This window comes from Bos indicus, chromosome 3 (assembly GCF_029378745.1).
Source record: "Bos indicus isolate NIAB-ARS_2022 breed Sahiwal x Tharparkar chromosome 3, NIAB-ARS_B.indTharparkar_mat_pri_1.0, whole genome shotgun sequence".
Classification (NCBI taxonomy): Eukaryota; Metazoa; Chordata; class Mammalia; order Artiodactyla; family Bovidae; genus Bos; species Bos indicus.
Window position 1 is genome coordinate 93,549,984 of NC_091762.1, and position 22,269 is coordinate 93,572,252.

Genomic DNA, 22,269 nt, shown 5'->3' on the forward strand with positions numbered 1-22,269 from the left:
ACCTGAGCAGCTTAGACCTGGGAGGTTCAAGCAGCCCAGGGCTGGCCGCGGATGGTTCCTGGCGGAGCAATCTAGAGCCTGAGCAGTGTGGGCAGGGAGTCTACACGCACCGTGAGTGGGGACAGGCCCAGTGTGGCTGAGGCACTGCGCACATGCCAGTCTTATTTATTTGCAGCGTCCCTCCCTCCCCATGGAGAAGGCAATGGCACCCCACTCCAGTACTTTTGCCTGGAAAATCCCATGGATGGAGGAGCCTGGTAGGCTGCAGTCCATGGGGTCGCTAGAGTTGGACACAACTGAGCGACTTCCCTTTCACTTTTCACTTTCATGCATTGGAGAAGGAAATGGCAACCCACTCCAGTGTTCTTGCCTGGAGAATCCCAGGGACGGGGGAGCCTGGTGGGCTGCCTATGGGGTCACACAGAGTCGGACACGACTGAAGTGACTTAGCAGCAGTAGCAGTCCCTCCCCACAGCACGACTGAACAAGTGAGCCTTAAAAAAAAAAAAAAAAGGTGTCCACCACCGCCCCCTTTGTATCAGGGCGGAAATCAGACACTGAAGAGACAAGCAAACAGAAGAAGCTATAACAGAGGGAACCACTTTGGAAGCGACAGGCAATAGATTAAAACCCCGTGGTTAGTACCAACTACATAGGAAGGGGTCTATAGATCTTGAGAAATATAAGCCGGAACAAGGAACTAGCCGAAAATGAACTGAACCCACAATACCCACAACAACATCAGAGAAAGTCCTATATATATTTTTTCTATTTTTACGATCATTCTTTCTTTCTTTTTTTTAAATTAAAAAAAAATTTTAAGTCCTCTATTACTCCTTTAATTTTCACTTTTATAACCTACTATTACTTTGCAAAAAAAAAGAGACCCTTTTTTTAAAAAAAAGCAAACTTCATATATATATTTTTTATAACTTTTGTGACCTTGTTTTTTTTTTTTTTTTCTTCTTTTCTTTAACATTGTATTTTTGAAATTCCAAACTGTGCTCTAGATTTTTAATTTTAGCTTTTTGGTATTTGTTATCAATTTTGTACCTATATTTTTTTTTATAACTTTTGTGACTTTTTTTTTTCTCTCTTTCTTTCTCTTCATCTTTTCTTTAACATTGTATTCCTGAAATTCCAAATTCTACTGCAGATTTTTAATTTATGCTTTTTGGTATTTGTTATCAATTTTGTACCTATATCTTCTTTATAATTTTTGTGACTTTGTTTTTGTTTTTCTCTCTTTTCCTTCTTCTTTTCTTTAACATTGTATTTTTGAAATTCCAAACTCTACTCTAGATTTTTTAACTTTTGCTTTTTGGTATTAGTTATCAATTTTGTACCTATATTTTCTTTATAATTTTTGTGACTTTTTTTTTTCTTTTTCTCTCTTTCTTTTCCTTCTTCTTTTCTTTAACATTGTATTTTTGAAATTCCAAACTCTACTCTAGATTTTTAATTTTTGCTTTTAGGAATTCGTTATCAATTTTGTACCTTTAAGAACCCAATCTTCAGTACCCATTTTTTACTAGGGAGCGAGATTACTGGCTTGACTGCTCTCTCCCCCTTCAGACTGTCCTTTTTTTCCACCAGGTCGCCTGTGTCTCCTCCCTAACCCTTCTCTACTCTACCCAACTCTGTGAATTTCTGTGTGTTCCAGATGGTGGAGAACACTTAGGGAACTGATTACTGGCTGGATCTGTCTCTCTCCTTTTCATTCCCTCCTTTTATCCTCCTGGCCACTTCTGTCTCCTTCCTCCCTCTTCTCTTCTCTGTATAACTCCGTGAACATCTCTGAGCAGTCCAGTTGTGGAGTGCACATAAGGAAGTGATTACTGGTTAGCCTGCTCTCTCCTCTATTGATTCCACCTCATCTCATTTGGGTCACTCCAACTCCCTCCTCCCTCTTCTCTTCTCCATGTAACGCTGTGAACCTTTCTGGGTGACCCTCATGGTGGAGAAACTTTTCATCTTTAACCTAGATGTTTTATCAATGGTGCTGTATAGAAGAAGAAGTTTTGAGACTACTGTAAAAATAAGACCAATAACTGGAAGCAGGAGGCTTAAGTCCCAACCCTGACTCCAGGGAACATTAATTGACAGGAGCTCATCAAATGCCTCCATACCTACACTGAAACCAAGCACCACACAAGGGCCAACAAGTTCCAGGGCAAGACATACCAAGCAAATTCTCCAGCAACACAGGAATACAGCCCTGAGCTCCAATATACAGGCTGCCCAAAGTCACCCCAAAACCATAGACATCTCATAACTCATTACTAGACACTTCATTGCACTCCAGAGAGAAGAAATCCAGCTCCACCCACCAGAACACCGACACAAGCTTCCCTAACCAAGAAACCTTGACAAGCCACCTATACAAAACCACACACAGTGAGAAAACGCCACAATAAAGAGAACTCCACAAACTGCCAGAATACAGAAAGGGTACCCCAAACTCAGCAATTTAAACAAGATGAAGAGACAGAGGAATACCCAGCAGGTAAAGGAACAGGATAAATGCCCACCAAACCAAACTAAAGAGGAAGAGATAGGGAATCTACCTGAGAAAGAATTCCGAATAATGATAGTCAAATTGATCCAAAATCTTGAAATCAAAATGGAATCACAGATAAATAGCCTGGAGACAAGGATTGAGAAAATGCAAGAAAGGTTTAACAAGGACCTAGAAGAAATAAAAAAGAGTCAATATACAATGAATAATGCAATAAATGAGATCAAAAACACTCTGGAGGCAACAAATAGTAGAATAACAGAGGCAGAAGATAGGATTAGTGAATTAGAAGATAGAATGGTAGAAATAAATGAATCAGAGAGGATAAAAGAAAAACGAATTAAAAGAAATGAGGACAATCTCAGAGACCTCCAGGACAATATTAAATGCTACAACATTCAAATCATAGGGGTCCCAGAAGAAGAAGACAAAAAGAAAGACCATGAGAAAGTACTTGAGGAGATAATAGTTGAAAACTTCCCTAAAATGGGGAAGGAAATAATCACCCAAGTCCAAGAAACCCAGAGAGTCCCAAACAGGATAAACCCAAGGCGAAACACCCCAAGACACATATTAATCAAATTAACAAAGATCAAACACAAAGAACAAATATTAAAAGCAGCAAGGGAAAAACAACAAATAACACACAAGGGAATTTCCATAAGGATAACAGCTGATCTTTCAATAGAAACTCTCCAAGCCAGGAGGGAATGGCAAGACATATTTAAAGTGATGAAAGAAAATAACCTACAGCCCAGATTATTGTACCCAGCAAGGATCTCATTCAAATATGAAGGGGAAATCAAAAGCTTCACAGACAAGCAAAAGCTGAGAGAATTCAGCACCACCAAACCAGCTCGCCAACCAATACTAAAGGATACTTCTCTAGACAGGAAACACAAAAAGAGTGTATAAATTCGAACCCAAAATAATAAAGTAAATGGCAACGGGATCATACTTATCAGTAATTACCTTAAACGTAAATGGGTTGAATGCCCCAACCAAAAGACAAAGACTGGCTGAATAGATAAAAAAACAAGACCCCTACATATGTTGTTTACAAGAGACCCATCTCAAAACAGGGGACACATACAGACTGAAAGTGAAGGCCTGGAAAAAGATTTTCCATGCAAATAGGGACCAAAAGAAAGCAGGAGTAGCAATACTCATATCAGATAAAATAGACTTTAAAACAAAGGCTGTGAAAAGAGACAAAGAAGGTCACCACATAATGATCAAAGGATCAATCCAAGAAGAAGATATAACAATTATAAATATATATGCACCCAACATAGGAGCACCACAATATGTAAGACAAATACTAATAAGTATGAAAGGGGAAATTAACAATAACACAATAATAGTGGGAGACTTTAATACCCCATTCACACCTATGGATAGATCAACTAAACAGAAAATTAATAAGGAAACACAAATTTTAAATGATACAATAGACCAGTTAGACCTAATTGATATCTATAGGACATTTCATCCCAAAACAATGAATTTCACCTTTTTCTCAAGCGCACACGGAATCTTCTCCAGGATAGATCACATCCTGGGCCATAAATCTAGCCTTGGTATATTCATAAAAATTGAAATCATTCCAAGCATCTTTTCTGACCACAATGCAGTAAGATTAGATCTCAATTACAGGAGAAAAACTATTAAAAATTCCAACATATGGAGGCTGAACAACACGCTGCTGAATAACCAACAAATCACAGAAGAAATCAAAAAAGAAATCAAAATTTGCATAGAAACGAATGAAAATGAAAACACAACAACCCAAAACCTGTGGGACACTGTAAAAGCAGTCCTAAGGGGAAAGTTCATAGCAATATAGGCATACCTCAAGAAACAAGAAAAAAGTCAAATAAATAATCTAACTGTACACCTAAAGCAACTAGAAAAGGAAGAAATGAAGAACCCCAGGGTTAGTAGAAGGAAAGAAATCTTAAAAATTAGGGCAGAAATAAATGCAAAAGAAACAAAAGAGACCATAGCAAAAATCAACAAAGCCAAAAGCTGGTTCTTTGAAAGGATAAATAAAATTGACAAACCATTAGCCAGACTCATCAAGAAACAAAGGGAGAAAATCAAATCAATAAAATTAGAAATGAAAATGGAGAGATCACAACAGACAACACAGAAATACAAAGGATCATAAGAGACTACTATCAGCAATTATATGCCAATAAAATGGACAACTTGGAAGAAATGGACAAATTCTTAGAAAAGTACAACTTTCCAAAACTGGACCAGGAAGAAATAGAAAATCTTAACAGACCCATCACAAGCACAGAAATTGAAACTGTAATCAGAAATCTTCCAGCAAACAAAAGCCCAGGTCCAGACGGCTTCACAGCTGAATTCTACCGAAAATTTACAGAATAGCTAACACCTATCCTACTCAAACTCTTCCAGAAAATTGCAGAGGAATGTAAACTTCCAAACTCATTCTATGAGGCCATCATCACCCTAATACCAAAACCTGACAAAGATGCCACAAAAAAAGAAAACTACAGGCCAATATCACTGATGAACATAGATGCAAAAATCCTTAACAAAATTCTAGCAATCAGAATCCAACAACGCATTAAAAAGATCATACACCATGACCAAGTGGGCTTTATCCCAGGGATGCGAGGATTCTTCAATATCCGCAAATCAATCAATGTAATACACCACATTAACAAATTGAAAAACAAAAACCATATGATTATGTCAATAGATGCAGAGAAAGCCTTTGACAAAATTCAACATCCATTTATGATAAAAACTCTCCAGAAAGCAGGAATAGAAGGAACATACCTCAACTTATAATAAAAGCTATATATGACAAACCCACAGCAAACATTATCCTCAATGGTGAAAAATTGAAAGCATTTCCCCTAAAGTCAGTGAGAGAGTCAGTTCCTAGGCAGGTTGATAGGAAGTCTAGGGGTCCCCAAGGAGAGAGGGGTCTGGAATTCTCAAGGAGGAAAAAAGGACAAACTTTTTTTCTTTCTCCACATTCCTTAGGATTATATACCAATAATGTATCCTGCCTAAGGACAGTCTTTGGATTCAACCTTCTGTTATTTTAAAATGTTAATTATGGGAGTATACCTGGTCTTTACAAGGATGTATCTTGCCTGAGGACAGTGTTATCTTAAAATGTAAATTATGGGAGTAGGTCGGAGGAGGTCTTTACAACCTCCAGACATTCTTTGGATTATATAACCTCATTGTTAACACCAGCAAGCGGGTACTCTTTCTGCCCCCTTCTGATGCCTATGTCAGAAGCTTTCTCTATCTCCTTTATACTTTAATAAACCTTTATTACACAAAAGCTCCGAGTGATCAAGCCTCGTCTCTGGCCCCGGATTGAATTCTTCTCCTCCGGGGGCCAAGAATCCCGGTGTATTCGTGTGATTCAACAACAACCTTTCAGTCAGGAACAAGACAAGGCTGCCCACTTTCACCATTACTATTCAACATAGTTTTGGAAGTTTTGGCCACAGCAATCAGAGCAGAAAAAGAAATAAAAGGAATCCAAACTGGAAAAGAAGAAGTAAAACTCTCATTGTTTGCAGATGACATGATCCTCTACATAGAAAACCCTAAAGACTCTACCAGAAAATTACTAGAACTAATCAATGAATATAGTAAAGTTGCAGGATATAAAATCAACACACAGAAATCCCTTGCATTCCTATACACTAATAATGAGAAAATAGAGAAATTAAGGAAACAATTCCATTCACCATTGCAACAAAAAGAATAAAATACTAGGAATATATCTACCTAAAGAAACTAAAGACCTATATATAGAAAACTATAAAACACTGGTGAAAGAAATCAGAGGACACTAACAGATGGAGAAATATACCATGTTCATGGATCGGAAGAATCAATATAGTGAAAATGAGCATACCACCCAAAGCAATTTATAGATTCAATGCAATCCCTATCAAGCTACCAACGGTATTCTTCACCGAGCTAGAACAAATAATTTCACAATTTGTATGGAAATACAAAAAACCTCGAGTAGCCAAAGCTATCTTGAGAAAGAAGAATGGAACTGGAGGAATCAACCTGCCTGACTTCAGGCTCTACTACAAAGCCACAGTCATCAAGACAGTATGGTACTGGCACAAAGACAGAAATATAGATCAATGGAACAAAATAGAAAGCCCAGAGATAAATCCACACACATATGGACACCTTATCTTTGACAAAGGAGGCAAGAATATACAATGGATTAAAGACAATCTCTTTAACAAGTGGTGCTGGGAAAACTGGTCAACCACTTGTAAAAGAATGAAACTAGAACACTTTCTAACACCATACACAAAAATAAACTCAAAATAGATTAAAGATCTAAACATAAGACCAGAAACTATAAAACTCCTAGAGGAGAACATAGGCAAAACACTCTCTGACATACATCACAGCAGGATCCTCTAAGACCCACCTCCCAGAATATTGGAAATAAAAGCAAAAATAAACAAATGGGACCTAATTAAACTTAAAAGCTTCTGCACATCAAAGGAAACTATAAGCAAGGTGAAAAGACAGCCTTCAGAATGGGAGAAAATAATAGCAAGTGAAGCAACAGACAAACAACTCATCTCAAAAATATACAAGCAACTCCTACAGCTCAATTCCAGAAAAATAAATGACCCAATCAAAAAATGGGCCAAAGAACTAAACAGACATCTCTCCAAAGAAGACATACAGATGGCTAACAGACACATGAAAAGATGCTCAACATCACTCATTATCAGAGAAATGCAAATAAAAACCACTATGAGGTACCATTTCACACCAGTCAGAATGGCTGCGATCCAAAAGTCTACAAGCAATAAATGCTGGAAAAGGTGTGGAGAAAAGGGAACCCTCTTACACTGTTGGTGGGAATGCAAACTAGTACAGCCACTATGGAGAACAGTGTGGAGATTCCTTAAAAAACTGGAACTAGAACTGCCTTATGATCCAGCAATCCCACTACTGGGCATACACACTGAGGAAACCAGAATTGAAAGAGACACGTGTACCCCAATGTTCATCGCAGCACTGTTTATAATAGCCAGGACATGGAAGCAACCTAGATGTCCATCAGCAGATGAATGGATAAGAAAGCTGTGGCACATATACACAATGGAGTATTACTCAGCCATTAAAAAGAATACATTTGAATCAGTCCAAATGAGGTGGATGAAACTGGAGCCTATTATACAGAGTGAAGCAAGCCAGAAAGAAAAACACCAATACAGTATACTAACACATATATATGGAATTTAGAAAGATGGTAACAATAACCCTGTATACGAGACAGCAAAAGAGACACTGATGTATAGAACAGTCTTTTGGACTCTGTGGGAGAGGGAGAGGGTGGAATGATTTGGGAGAATTGCATTGAAATACGTATAATATCATATATGAAACGAGTCGCCAGTCCAGGTTCGATGCACTATACTGGATGCTTGGGGCTGGTGCACTGGGATGACCCAGAGAGATAGTATGGGGAGGGAGGAGGGAGGAGGGTTCAGGATGGGAAACACATGTATACCTGTGGCAGATTCATTTTGATATATGGCAAAACCAATACAATATTGTAAAGTTAAATAAAATTAAATTTAAAAAAATTTTTATTTGTATGTTTCTGTATAATTCTCTTGATGAGCTCATTTTTACAACAAGAAAAACAGATCTGAAAACTCTGAAAAACTCAAACGCAAAAAAATTCTTTTTAAAAGGACTTTTAATATTAGATGCTTTTAAGGCTCCTTTAAATATTATTCTTTTGAATGATTCTAAGTAAGATCTTTTTAATCCAAAAGGAAATTAGACCAAAACAGATTTTAATCCCTTTATATAACTCAAATCTGGAGATTTACTATCTCTGAATGCACTTTTACCAGAATTACAAGGAAGCCATAACAGACACTGAGAAATCTAAGATACACTCAGTACTTGACAATATGCTATAAATTTTCAACTTATACCACTTCATGGCAACACCCGAAATCTGTATCCACTTCCACTAGCCCACGGTCCTCCTGGTAGTATTTTACATAAATTGTACTTACGTCTTCAAGCTTCTTCTCAATCTCCTTAAAGACAAGATTTGCCTTAAATCCATCAACTGAAGAGCTGGTTGGAGCAGCCTCAATTTGATGAGTTCTAGAAGAATTGAGGAAAATAATAGATTTCAATCCATGGAGCCACATAGGTACTAGGTACTGGGTTTTTTTTTTTTTCAACATTTATATAGTAAATGCTGTATAAATGTAGTAATTTTCAAAAACTCTAAGAGAGATGTTTGGACTTTCACCCAAAGGAAATTGTTTTTAGGGCAATAAAACAATTAAACTTTTATTCTCATTTTTCAACAAATACTGATTGCTCACCAGGTGGTAGGCGCCGTCCTGAAAAAAAGGTAAACCAATGAACCTATCCTCAGGAAGCTTTTATGCCAGTGGGGGAGACAATGAACATGCAAAAAAATAAAGAATATAGTTACTATGAAGAAAATAAGGCAAGTTAAGAGGATATAATGAAAGTATATTTCTGTGTGTCGGGTGGCTTCTTCCTCTCTGGGGAGGTGATATTTAAATTAGGTCTTAAATTTTGTAAATGAGCCTGCCATGTAAAGAAAAGGCAGAGGAACCAGAGATCAAATTGCCAACATCTGCTGGATCATGGAAAAAGCAAGAGAGTTCCAGAAAAACATCTATTTCTGCTTTATTGACTATGCCAAAGTCTTTGACAGTGTGGATCACAATGAACCGTGGGAAATTCTGAAAGAGATGGGAATACCAGACCACCTGACCTGCCTCTTGAGAAACCTGTATGCAGGTCAAGAAGCAACAGTTAGAACTGGACATGGAACAACAGACTGGTTCCAAATAGGAAAAGGAGTACGTCAAGGCTGTATATTGTCACCCTGCTTATTTAACTTACATGCAGAGAACATCATAAGAAACACTGGACTGGAAGAGGCACAAGCTGGAATCAAGATTGCCAGGAGAAATATCAATAACCTCAGATATGCAGATGACACCACCCTTATGGCAGAAAGTGAAGAGGAACTAAAAAGCCTCTTGATGAAAGTGAAAGAGGAGAGTGAAAAAGTTGGCTCAAAGCTCAGCATTCAGAAAACTAAGATCATGGCATCTGGTCCCACCACTTCATGGGAAATAGATGGGGAAACAGTAGAAACAGTGTCAGATTTTACTTTTCTGGGCTCCAAAATCACTGCAGATGGTGACTAGAGCCATGAAATTAAAAGACACTTACTCCTTGGAAGGAAAGTTATGACCAACCTAGATAGCATATTCAAAAACAGAGACATTACTTTGCCAATAAAGGTCCGTCTAGTCAAGGCTATGGTTTTTCTTGTGGTCATGTATGGATGTGAGAGTTGGACTGTGAAGAAAGCTGAGCACCAAAGAACTGATGCTTTTGAATTGTGGTGTTGGAAAAGACTCTTGAGAGTCCCTTGGACTGCAAGGGGATCCAACCGGTCCATTCTAAAGGAGATCAGTCTTGGGTGTTCATTGGAAGGAACAATGCTAAAGCTGAAACTCCAGTACTTTGGCCACCTCATGCGAAGAGCTGACTCATTGGAAAAGACCCTGATGCTGGGAGGGATTAGGGGCAGGAGGAGAGGGGGACAACAGAGGATATGATGGCTGGATGGCATCACTGACTCAATGGACATGAGTTTGAGTGAACTCTGAGAGTTGGTGATGGACAGGGAGGCCTGGTGTGCTGTGATTTATGGGGTCGCAAAGAGTCGGACACAACTGAGCGACTGAACTGAACTGAACTGAACTGATGTAAAGATTTAGGCAGGAAAGTCAGTTCTACATTTTCAGTGTGAAGAATGGGATACAGAAACTAGCTTGGCAGTTAAAGGAAGTATAAGAAGGCCAGCATGGCTGGAGCAGGGCAGAGGAGAAGGATCTAAGGTCACAGGAACACACAGGGCCAAGATAACAAGGGGCTTTATACATCATAGTTCAGAGTGCGGGTTTTATTTTAAGTACTGTGAGAAGAACTGTAGGGTATATATAACCTGGAGAGTAGCACAATCCAATTTACATGTCTAAAAGAATAAATCTGACTGCCACCTGGAAAATGGACTATAAAAGGGCAAGTGGGAGGCAGGAAGACCAATTTAGAGGCTACAAATCCCCAGGCAAGAGACGATGGTGATTAAACAGGGTATAAGAAGAGTAAGCAGAGGCTGGACTGAAAATTTATTTTTTAGCTATAAGACATGAATTTAACAACATTTGCCTATTGGTTGTTTGTTACTTAGGGAACAACTACAGATAAATGACCTGATATGGCAGAAGGAACATAGTCCCTACAGGTACAAAGGCCTGGGTTAGAATCCCAAGGCTCCTCCATTCGGTAGCCATATGATGCTGAGCGAGCTACTTCATCTCTGTACAACCTCTTGTGGGGAGGCAGGCAAGAAGGTAGTCAGTGCCAATGACTTTGCAGAATTAAATGGAATCCTGTGCAGAAGGTAACTTGCAGAGATACTGGCCCATGGTTAAAAAATGAGAGCTGCAACGATTACAGGCTGCAGAGGCTCAAGTGTTAGAGGCCGAAGTAAACTCAAAGACCTGTGGAAGATGAGGGAGCCTTAGGATTTTAACTCCTCTGAAATAACACAAGCATGCTGGTTGTGGTTGGGCTGGGACAAGTAAACACAAGAAATATGTACCTGAAGGAGTCAAAGAGTGTAGCAGCTTCTCAGTAAGCAAAGCCTTTCATTTCTCTATCCTCTCTCCTTCCTTCTCTCTTTCTCTCTCCGCACTGATCCCACCCATTTCTCCCTCCTCTTCCCTTCTTTCTGTCATTTCATACATATTTAATGGCTGCTTGCCAAATGCCAAGCCTTGTTAGAGGCACTGGGAGTATAAAGGCAAACAAGCCAGACCCAGTCCCAGTCCTCACTGAGTTTATATTTTTCCAGGACACAAAGAAATAAGCACACAAAAATAATTGAAAATATTAGAAAGCAAACAAAAACAGGAATCTACTTTAGGTAAAGCAGTCAAGGAATGATGTCTCTGACCAAATGAATTTAAGCTAAGACCCAATAAAATAAAGAAAAAGAGCTAACCATTCAACGAGGAAACTGCAAAGATTCTGAAAGAGAAAAAAGAATTTGTAATGTTCAGATCAGATCAGATCAGTCACTCAGTCGTGTCCGACTCTTTGCAACCCCATGAATTGCAGCACGCCAGGCTTCCCTGTCCATCACCAACTCTCAGAGTTCACTCAGACTCACATCCATCGAGTCAGTGATGCCATCCAGCCATCTCATCCTCTGTCATCCCCTTCTCCTCCTGCCCCCAATCCCTCCCAGCATCAGAGTCTTTTCCAATGAGTCAACTCTTCGCATGAGGTGGCCAAAGTACTGGAGTTTCCAGCTTTAGCATCATTCCTTCCAAAGAAATCCCAGGGCTGATCTCCTTCAGAAGGGACTGGTTGGATCTCCTTGCTGTCCAAGGGACTCTCAAGAGTCTTCTCCAACACCACAGTTCAAAAGCATCAATTCTTTGGTGCTCAGCCTTCTTCACAGTCCAACTTTCACATCCAAACATGACCACAGGAAAAACCACAGCCTTGACTAGACGAACCTTTGTTGGCAAAGTAATGTCTCTGTTTTTGAATATGCTATCTAGGTTGGTCATAACTTTCCTTCCAAGGAGTAAGTGTCTTTTAACTTCATGGCTGCAGTTACCATCTGCAGTGATTTTGGAGCCCAGAACAATAAAGTCTGACACTGTTTCCACCGTTTCCCCATCTATTTCCCATGAAGTGGTGGGACTGGATGCCATGATCTTCGTTTTCTGAATGTTGAGCTTTAAGCCAACTTTTTCACTCTCCTCTTTCACTTTCATCAAGAGGCTTTTTAGTTCCTCTTCACTTTCTGCCATAAGGGTGGTGTCATCTGCATATCTGAGGCTATTGATATTTCTCCTGGCAATCTTGATTCCAGTTTGTGTTTCTTCCAGTCCAGTGTTTCTCATGATGTACTCTGCATATAAGTTAAATAAACAGGGTGACAATATACAGCCTTGATGTACTCCTTTTCCTATTTGGAACTAGTCTGTTGTTACATGGCCAGTTCTAACTGTTGCTTCTGACCTGCATACAAATTTCTCAAGAGGCAGATCAGGTGGTCTGGTATTCCCATCTCTTGAAGAATTTTCCACAGTATTGTGATCCACACAGTCAAAGGCTTTGGCATAGTCAATAAAGCAGAAATAGATGTTTTTCTGGAACTCTCTTGCTTTTTCCATGATCCAGCCGATGTTGGCAATTTGATCTCTGGTTCCTCTGCCTTTTCTAAAACCAGCTTGAACATCAGGAAGTTCACAGTTCACATATTGCTGAAGCCTGGCTTGGAGAATTTTGAGCATTACTTTACTAGCGTGTGAGATGAGTGCAATTGTGTGGTAGTTTGAGCATTCTTTGGCATTGCCTTTCTTTGGGATTGGAATGAAAACTGACCTTTTCCAGTCCTGTGGCCACTGCTGAGTTTTCCAAATTTGCTGGTATATTGAGTGCAGCCCTTTCACAGCATCATCTTTCAGGATTTGGAATAGCTCAAGTGGAATTCCATCACCTCCACTAGCTTTGTTCGTAGTGATGCTTTCTAAGGCCCACTTGACTTCATATTCCAGGATGTCTGGCTCTAGGTGAGTGATCACACCATCGTGATTATCTGGGTCGTGAAGATCTTTTTTGTACAGTTCTTCTGTGTATTCTTGCCATCTCTTCTTAATATCTTTTGCTTCTGTTAGGTCCATACCATTTCTGTCCTTTATCGGACCCATCTTTGCATGAAATGTTCCTTTGGTATCTCTGATTTTCTTGAAGAGATCTCTAGTCTTTCTCATTCTGTTGTTTTCCTCTATTTCTTTGCATTGATCGCTGAAGAAGGCTTTCTTATCTCTTCTTGCTATTCTTTGGAACTCTGCATTCAGATGTTTATATCTTTCCTTTTCTCCTTTGCTTTTCGCTTCTCTTCTTTTCACAGCTATTTGTAAGGCCTCCCCAGACAGCCATTTTGCTTTTTGGCATTTCTTTTCTATGGGAATGGTCTTGATCCCTGTCTCCTGTACAATGTCACGAACCTGATTCCATAGTTCATCAGGCACTCTATCTATCAGATCTAGGCCTTTAAATCTATTTCTCACTTCCACTGTTTAATCATAAGGGATTTGATTTAGGTCATACCTGAATGGTCTAGTGGTTTTCCCTACTTTCTTCAATTTCAGTCTGAATTTGGCAATAAGGAGTTCATGGTCTGAGCCACAGTCAGCTCCTGGTCTTGTTTTTGCTGACTGTATAGAGCTTCTCCATCTTTGGCTGCAAAGAATATAATCAATCTGATTTCGGTGTCGACCATCTGGTGATGTCCGTGTGTAGCGTCTTCTCTTGTGTTGTTGGAAGAGGGTGTTTGTTATGACCAGTGCATTTTCTTGGCAAAACTCTATTAGTCTTTGCCCTGCTTCATTCCGTATTCCAAGGCCAAATTTGCCTGTTACTCCAGGTGTTTCTTGACTTCCTACTTTTGCATTCCAGTCCCCTATAATGAAAAGGACGTCTTTTTTGGGTGTTAGTTCTACAAGGTCTTGTAGGTCTTCATAGAACCGTTCAACTTCAGCTTCTTCAGCATTACTGGTTGGGGCATAGACTTGGATTACTGTGATATTGAATGGTTTGCCTTGGAAACGAACAGAGATCATTCTGTCGTTTTTGAGATTGCATCCAAGTACTGCATTTCGGACTCTTTTGTTGACCATTATGGCCACTCCATTTCTTCTGAGGGATTCCTGCCCACAGTAGTAGATATAATGGTCATCTGAGTTAAATTTGAATAAAGGGGATCAAAGTTCCATCTCAAGCACAGTCAGTATGTGAGATAAGAAGGCAGCTGGGTATGAGAGTCTGGAGCCAGAATAGGTCTAGGCTGAGATAAAGTGGGTAATCATTAGCATAATGAAGGCATTTAAATCCATGTGAACAAACAAGTTCATCTTAAGGGCATTATAGAGAAAGAAGACTAGGACTTGATTATTTACAAGTCTGGGAGAGAAGAGGAAGCAGCAGCCAGTGATGCAAGAGGAAAACCAGAAGAGCAAGGTGTAACAGAGGTGAGAAAGAATTCTGGAGGGAGGGAGGAGGGAAACAGGAGGAAACTATGTCAAAGGGCAAACTCCCACTGGACTGGCAACAGGATTTTTCGGGTGACTTTGACAAAATCAATTTTAAGTGAATGCTGGAAGACAGAAGTCAGAAAATGGTAAATTAAAGAGTGTATAGGAGAGGGAAATACAGACATTGTGGCTCTTTTGAGACATTACTTTCAAGGGAAGAGTGAAATGGAGTGGTCTCTGGAGGGGGAGGGTGGCATTAAGGAAGATTTGCTTTTGTTTTTAGATGAACATATCATAGCATGTTTGCCTGATGATGATGATGAACCAGGGGAAAAGAGGAGAGAAGTCTTAAGATGGTGAAGGGGGATGAGATCTAGCAGCCTGTGAAAGATGAGACTCACAGAAGAGATTAGATGGGTGTAATTCTAGATATGCAGGTCAAGAAGCAACAGTTAGAACCAGACATGGAACACTAGACTGGTTGCAAATTAGGAAAGGAGTACATCATGGCTGTATATTGTCACCCTGCTTATTTAACTTACATGCAGAGTACATCATGAGAAATGCCAGGCTGGATGAAGCACAAGCTGGAATTAAGATGTCAGAAAGCGGAGAAGAACTAAAGAGATTCTTGATGAAAGTGAAAGAGGAGAGTGAAAAGCTGGCTTAAAACTCAACATTCAAAAAACAAAGATCATGGCATCCGGTCCCATCACTTTATGGCAAATAGATGGGGAAACAATGGAAACAGTGAGAGACTTTATTTTCTTGGGCTCCAAAATCACTGCAGATGGTGACTGTAGCCATGAAATTAAAAGATGCTTGCTCCTTGGAAGAAAAGCTATGACCAACCTAGACAGCATATTAAAAAGCAGAGACATTACTTTGCCAACAAAGGTCCATCTAGTCAAAGCCGTGGCTTTTCCAGTAGTCATGTATGGATGTGAGAGCTGGACTATAGAGAAAGCTGAGTGCTGAAGAATGGATGCTTTTGAACTGTGGTGTTGGAGTAGACTCTTGAGAGTCCCTTGGACTGCAAAGAGATCCAACCAGCCAATCGCAAAGGAAATCAGTCCTGAATATTCATTGGAAGGACTGACCCTGAAGCTCCAATACTTTGACCACCTGACTCGAAGAACTGACTCATTTGAAAAGACCCTGATGCTGGGGAAGACTGAAGGCAGGAAGAGAAGGGGACAACAGAGAATAAGATGGTTGAATGGCATCACCGACTCAATGGACATGAGTCTGAGCAAGTCCTGGGAGTTGGTGATGGACAAGGAAGCCTGGCATGCTACATATAGTCCATGAGGTAGCAAAGAGTAGAACTCAACTGAGCGACTGAACTGAATTCTAAATAGGTCAGGAAGCCTTGGGATGGACGATGGGGGAGTTTGGGTCTAATAGCTTCTGTTTTTTCAACAAGGTACAAGGAAAAGTAACCAGCTAAGACGGAAGGTCAAAGATGGTTTTGGAAAGCCTGTGTGTATGCTCAATCGTGTCCGACTCTTTGCAACCCCATGGACTGTAGCCCACCTAGCTCCTCTGTCCGTGGGATTTTCCAGGCAAGAATACTGGAGTGGGTTGCCATTCCCTTCCTCAGGGGATCTTCCTGATCCAGTGATAGAACCCAAGTCTCCTGTGTCTCCTGGATTGGCAGATGGATTCTTTACCTATGCACCACCTGAGAAGCCCTTGGAAAGTCTAAGAGGTTGAAAAGTGAACCTACTAGAGGAGTCATATTAACATCACAATGAGGAGTGGAGGTACGCTCCCACCAAAGCTGAATGAAACGCACACAGCTCTCAGACCCTGGCAGGCTACCTCATGCATGCCTGCAGCGTGAGAAGTCGCTTCCGTCATGTCCAACTTTGCGACCTTATGGACTGTAGCCTGCCAGGCTCCTCTGTCCATGGGATTCTCCAGGCATATATACTGGAGTGGGTTGCCGTGCCCTCCTCCAAGAGATCTTCCAGACTCAGGGACAGAAACTCTGTCTCTCATATCTCTTGCATTGGCAGGAGGGTTCTTTATCACTGGCACCACATGGGAAGCCCAAGGCTACTTCATCCTTCCATCCATTTGCCCTTGCTACTCCCTGTGTCTGGAATACCCCTGTCTTAGCAAACTCCATTTTACCCTTCAAGATCCAGGCCAGGAAACTCACTTTCTATGAAACCGTACTAAATGTCAGCTTCTCAAGAATCAGATACCACGGCTTAAAAAAAAATCTTATTTATATCCCCAATTCTTGGCACACAGTAGGTATTCAGTAAATCATGACTGAATGGAACTGAATTACACTGAATTCTCCCTTAGCTAAATTCTAATTTTTTTCTGTTCCACTGAGAGCAGAGTTATCTGTGGTATACCATCTTCTCAGTCAAAAGTCTGAATGAGTGGCTTAAAATCCTCCACAAGCCAATTTCATTTTATTAATAGTCTAATTTTTCAGCCTTTACTCATAATCATCACTGTGCCCTTCTGCAAGCTTGCCACTTCTTCCTAATTGTATGTGATAAAATAATGAACACTTTTGCGTGTACATACAAAGTATCTTGACACTTCATTGGGGGAGAGTCCAGACTAGTTCCAATAAATCACAGGTAATTATCTTGCCTGTGTTGAAAGCTTATCAAGCTAATAATGATTAAGCAACTTTTCATCCAGATTAGGAAAAAAATTAATATATAAAGTTATAACAATGTTTTCTGAAAATTCTTCATATCTTACAATTTATTTGATATGTTCCCTGCTTTAGGGAAGCTGAACTTACACAAACTCAGAAAAGAGATTACTCATCTTACAAAAGGATGCTCCTCATGATATCTTAATATTCAAAGTTTTTTTAGTAGAAACTGAAGTCTGACTATATTTTTTTACTTGGTTTATCCATAAGTTTTCTGGAAGAAATCTAGTATATAAAATGTTAGAAGGGACTCTGAAGACTGTTTAGTATATGAATTCCTTCTATGTTTCCTGAAATTTTTATTCTAAGGCCTAGAACACAGGCATGTTTCAACAATGTCAAAGATCAGCACATAGTAGCCAACAAAACAGGAAATTTGAACTTCGATAGATAAGGATTAGAAAGTTGGAAGGGACTTTGAGGGTTAACTATTTAGTGTATGAATTCCTTCTATGTTTGCTGAAATTTTCATTCTAAGGTCTGGAACACAGGCACTGTTTCAACAATATCAAAGATCAGAAGCACAGAATAGCCAAAAACCAGGAACTTTGTACTCAGATAGATGAAGGTTAGAGTCTTGACTGCTACCACTTAAGACTCTTTAGATAAATTATTTTAACTTTGACCATCAATTTTTTCACCTATAAACAAGGTACAAAACTTACCATGTGCGCCTTTTATGAGGATTAAACAAAGATGTGCAGACAAAACACCTATTTTAGTCTCAGTGCTCACATCAGGCCCTCAAAAAGTGGTTGTTAAAGAACTATTACAACTCAATAACAAAAGACAACCCAATTTTAAAATAGCCAAAATATCTGAATAGGTATTTCTCCTAAGATATACAAATGGCCAATGAGCAAATGACAAGATGTTCAACATCAGTATCCGTTAAGGGAATGCAAACCAAAACAACAATGAGATATGACTTCATACCCACTAGGATACCTAAAATAAAAAAACAGACAATAACAAGTGTCAATGAGAATTTGAAGAAATCAGAACCCTTATAATGGAATATTATTCAGCCATTAAAAGGAATGAAGTATTACATTCCTTTTTATAACATGGATGAGCCCTGAAACATTATGCTAAATGAAAGCAGCAATCACAAAAGGCCACCTATTTTATGATTTCATTTATATAAAATGTCCAGAATAGGCAAAACCTTAGAGACAGAAAATAGATTAGTGGTTGTCAGAGCCTGCAAAAAGTGAGGATGGGGAATGACTACTAATGGGTACGTGGTTCCTCTTCTTTGGGGGTATTAAAAATGTTCTAAAGCTAACTGTGGTGAAGAATGCACAATTCTATGATATCCTAAAAACCATATACAGGTAAAATGGTGAATTTGTGCCATGTGAACTGCGCCCCAATAAAGCTGTTAAACATATTACCAGCTAGCTCTGGCTTCTGGTTTAGCATTCTCTTTTCACTATGCTGCCTCCTTTTTGAACAAAATTTTCCTAAGGCTGGTTAAGGTTGAAAGTTAATTACCAGCTTTAACATTTTAAAGCCAAGTTGTTAAAGCAAGGTAATGAGATACTTGGTCTCTTTAAGTACTAACACAATAAAATTGGGACTTTTTTTTACATGTACAATGTAACAGTTGCGAGAAGTCAGAAGGGTTCATTGCCAAACTAAATCCAGAACGCCACTTACCTGGCAGCTTCAGGAAAGCCCATCTTGTACAGCGTAACAACGACAGCTCCTCCGATGCCTATATTATGCTGCAGAGCAACCTTTGCACCAGGAACTTGCCTTTTTCCGGCTTCCCCTCTCAGATGCCAGCAGAGTTCAACGCACTGAGCCAGACCTAACAAATCGAACACAGAACAGTCAGATTCCCTTGGTTTAGAAAAGTGAAAGAAAGTGAAAGTCCCTTAGTCACCTCGGACTCTTTGCGATCCCTTGGACTCTAGCCTGCTGCTCTGTCCATGGAATTCTCCAGGCCAGAATACTCGTTTGGGTAGCTGTTCCCTTCTCCAGGGGATCTTCCCTACCCAGGGATCAAATCCAGGTCTCCCTCATTGCCAGCGGATTCTTTACCGTCTAAGCCACCAGGGAAGCCCCAAGACCCAATCAGTTTTCTCAAGCAAAGGAACGGCTAACATTTAAGTGTGATTTTTAACTAACCCAATTTATTCAGCCAAGACCATGATTACCTAAGTAATAACTTCTCTTAAAAGCCTGGAGGGTTTTTGCAGCTAGTCATTTTTTCTCCCTGAATAATCTCTGTATTTAGAAGATATGCAAGCTTAAGACATTTGGAAAAAGCAGTGGCCACAGGACTGGAAAAGGTCAGTTTTCATTCCAATCCCAATGCAATGCAATGCCAAAGAATGTTCAAACTACTGCACAATTGCACTCATTTCACATGCTAGCAAAGTAATTCTCAAAATTCTCCAAGCTAGGCTTCAATAGTACATGAACCGAGAACTTCCAGATGTTCAAGCTGGATTTAAAAAAAGCAGAGGAACCAGAAATCAAATTGCCAACATTCACTGGATCATAGAAACAGCAAGAGAATTCCAGAAAAACATCAACTTGTATTTCATTGACTACGCTAAAGCCTTTGACTGTGTGCATCACAACAAACTGGAAAATTCTTTAAAAAGACATGGGAAAAAAAAAAGGCGGGGGGGGGGGGGGGGGGGGGGGCGGGAGGGAAGGACATGGGAATACCAGACTACCTTACCTGCCTCCTGAGAAAGCCATATGCAGGTCAGGAAGCAACAGTTAGAACCCGACATGGAACAACAGACTGGTTCCAAATTCGGAAAGGAGCATGTCAAGGCTGTATACTGTCACCTTGCTTATTTAACTTCTATGCAGAATACATCATGAGAAATGCTGGTCTGGAAGAAGCACAAGCTGGAATCAAGATTGCTGGGAGAAAAATCAATAACCTCAGATATGCAGATGACACCACCCTTATGGCAGAAAGTGAAGAGGAACTAAAGAGCCTCTTGATGAAGGTGAAAGAGGATAGTGAAAAAGCTGGCTTAAAACTCAGGGTTCAAAAAACTGAGATCATGGCATCCAGTCCCATCACTTCATGGCAAATAGACTGGGAAACAATAGAAACAGTGAAAGACTATTGGGCTCCAAAATCACTGCAGATGGTTAACTGTAGCCATGAAATTAAAAGATGCTTGCTTCTTGGAAGGAAAGTTATGACAAACTTAGCATATTAAAAATCAGAGATGTCACTTTGCCAACAAAGGTCCTATAGACATGAGTTTGAGCAAGGTCCAGGGGATGGTGAAAGACAGGGAAGCCTGGCGTGCCGCAGTCCATGGGCTCGCAAAGACTTGGACAGGACTGAGTGACTAAACTACAACAAAGAAATTCCCTGTGCTCTTTAAATTTACCCAACCTGTCATTTTTGGGCAATGTTGAAAGAGAAAACACTTGAATATACAGTTCTTTGGCTGAGGCAAAAGAGCATAAAAATAATTTAATTTTGCCATTCTTAATATATCAAAAGAATATAATCCAGGATTGGTAATTGGCTTCACCTAAAAAATTTAGCTAGTATAGGAAATTTTCCTATTACTCTTCTCAAAAAGTTCCTAGAAAGAATAAGTTGTTTTACAGACCTATTCACAAGAATAGCACTGGATTCATAAAAACTGTATTTTGTCCTCTGGATAATAAAATCAGATTTTTAGAGTTGGGAAGAACTTATGAGCCCCCCCTAAAACTGAGTTCCCTTTCTGAATTTATGATTAATCTCTTTATCCAAAACTTGTCTCCTTTGCCCTCAATCCCTTTCTTGTCCCCTCAATCCTCTGCTAACTGAACACTAATTAGAGTCAGATGACTAAGATTACTGTTGTTGATAACATAGTTACTGTAATAAAATTGCTGTTGTATATACCATTATTAACATACAAACTCAGGTTATTTTTCCTGGCCAGATGAACTCACAGACCCCCAAGCCATGGACCACCTGCCCTGAGAATCATAAACCAAACACATTCTGACTCCCAAAACCATGATTGAAAAATGTCACATAAATGTCACAACATGATGATTAATTCCAGTCTTTGTCCTTCTTCTTTAAAACATCCCTAATTCAAAGACTAATCTGGAGTAGATCTGAGACTTGTTTCTCACTCTCATGGCACCCTGTAAATAAACCCTTACTTTGCTGCAAACCAAACCATGGGTGTATGGCCCTTGTTTAGTTAAAACATTAGCAATGAGAAACTGTAAGAAAACTGTAAGATTAAGTAATTTGTGAATGGAGACAAAGCAGGCTAATTCCAGAGTTGAGATTAGAATCTAGGTCTCCTGATTTACATTTGTTTTTCTCCCATACCAGCTATTTAAGAATGTTCTATCAGGAAAGACTGGTTTCATTGTCTTCCCTGAAGGCACAGCAAACAGGTCTACCTGTAATATCTGTTCTTACACCCACCCCCAATCACAGTATCTGATTCCCAAGTACCTATGACAGTTTTATTTTTTTTAATTAAATTTATTTATTTTAAATGAAAACAAAGATGAGCATTTTTAATGATAAAAGGTACAATTCACAAAGAAGAGAGATATCATAAACCATTAGACACCTAACAACAAAGAAACAAAGATACATAAAGCAAAAGTCAGAAGAAATAGAAGGGAAAAGAAAAATATATATAATCATAGTGACACATATCAACATTTCTCTGAGAATATTTTATCAAGTGCGGAAAAAGTTACAAAAGCATCTTGAATGATGTCATTAATAGTTTAAATACAATAGATTTCTATTTATATTAATTTATATTAATCTTATATTCTATACAAATATATTTAAAATTTTATATCTAATATATTGTTAATAGATGTCCATAGGACATTTAGAAAAACTGGCAAAAAGATAAACATTACTA

The 22,269-nt window shown here is 39.3% G+C and overlaps 1 protein-coding gene across 3 annotated transcripts in view; it reads right to left on the reverse strand.

Annotated features, from left to right (window-relative positions):
* The window catches only part of SCP2 (sterol carrier protein 2), a 117,340-nt gene that overhangs the window by 18,178 nt on the left and 76,893 nt on the right, over nucleotides 1-22,269 (reverse strand). For all 3 annotated transcript variants that reach the window (XM_070786526.1, XM_019957454.2, XM_019957456.2), the window contains 2 exons: nucleotides 19,049-19,202; nucleotides 8,596-8,689 (listed from right to left, as the gene is read on the reverse strand). In XM_070786526.1, coding sequence (XP_070642627.1) covers nucleotides 8,596-8,689; nucleotides 19,049-19,202 — 248 coding nt within the window. The remainder of the gene's footprint in view (nucleotides 1-8,595; nucleotides 8,690-19,048; nucleotides 19,203-22,269) is intronic.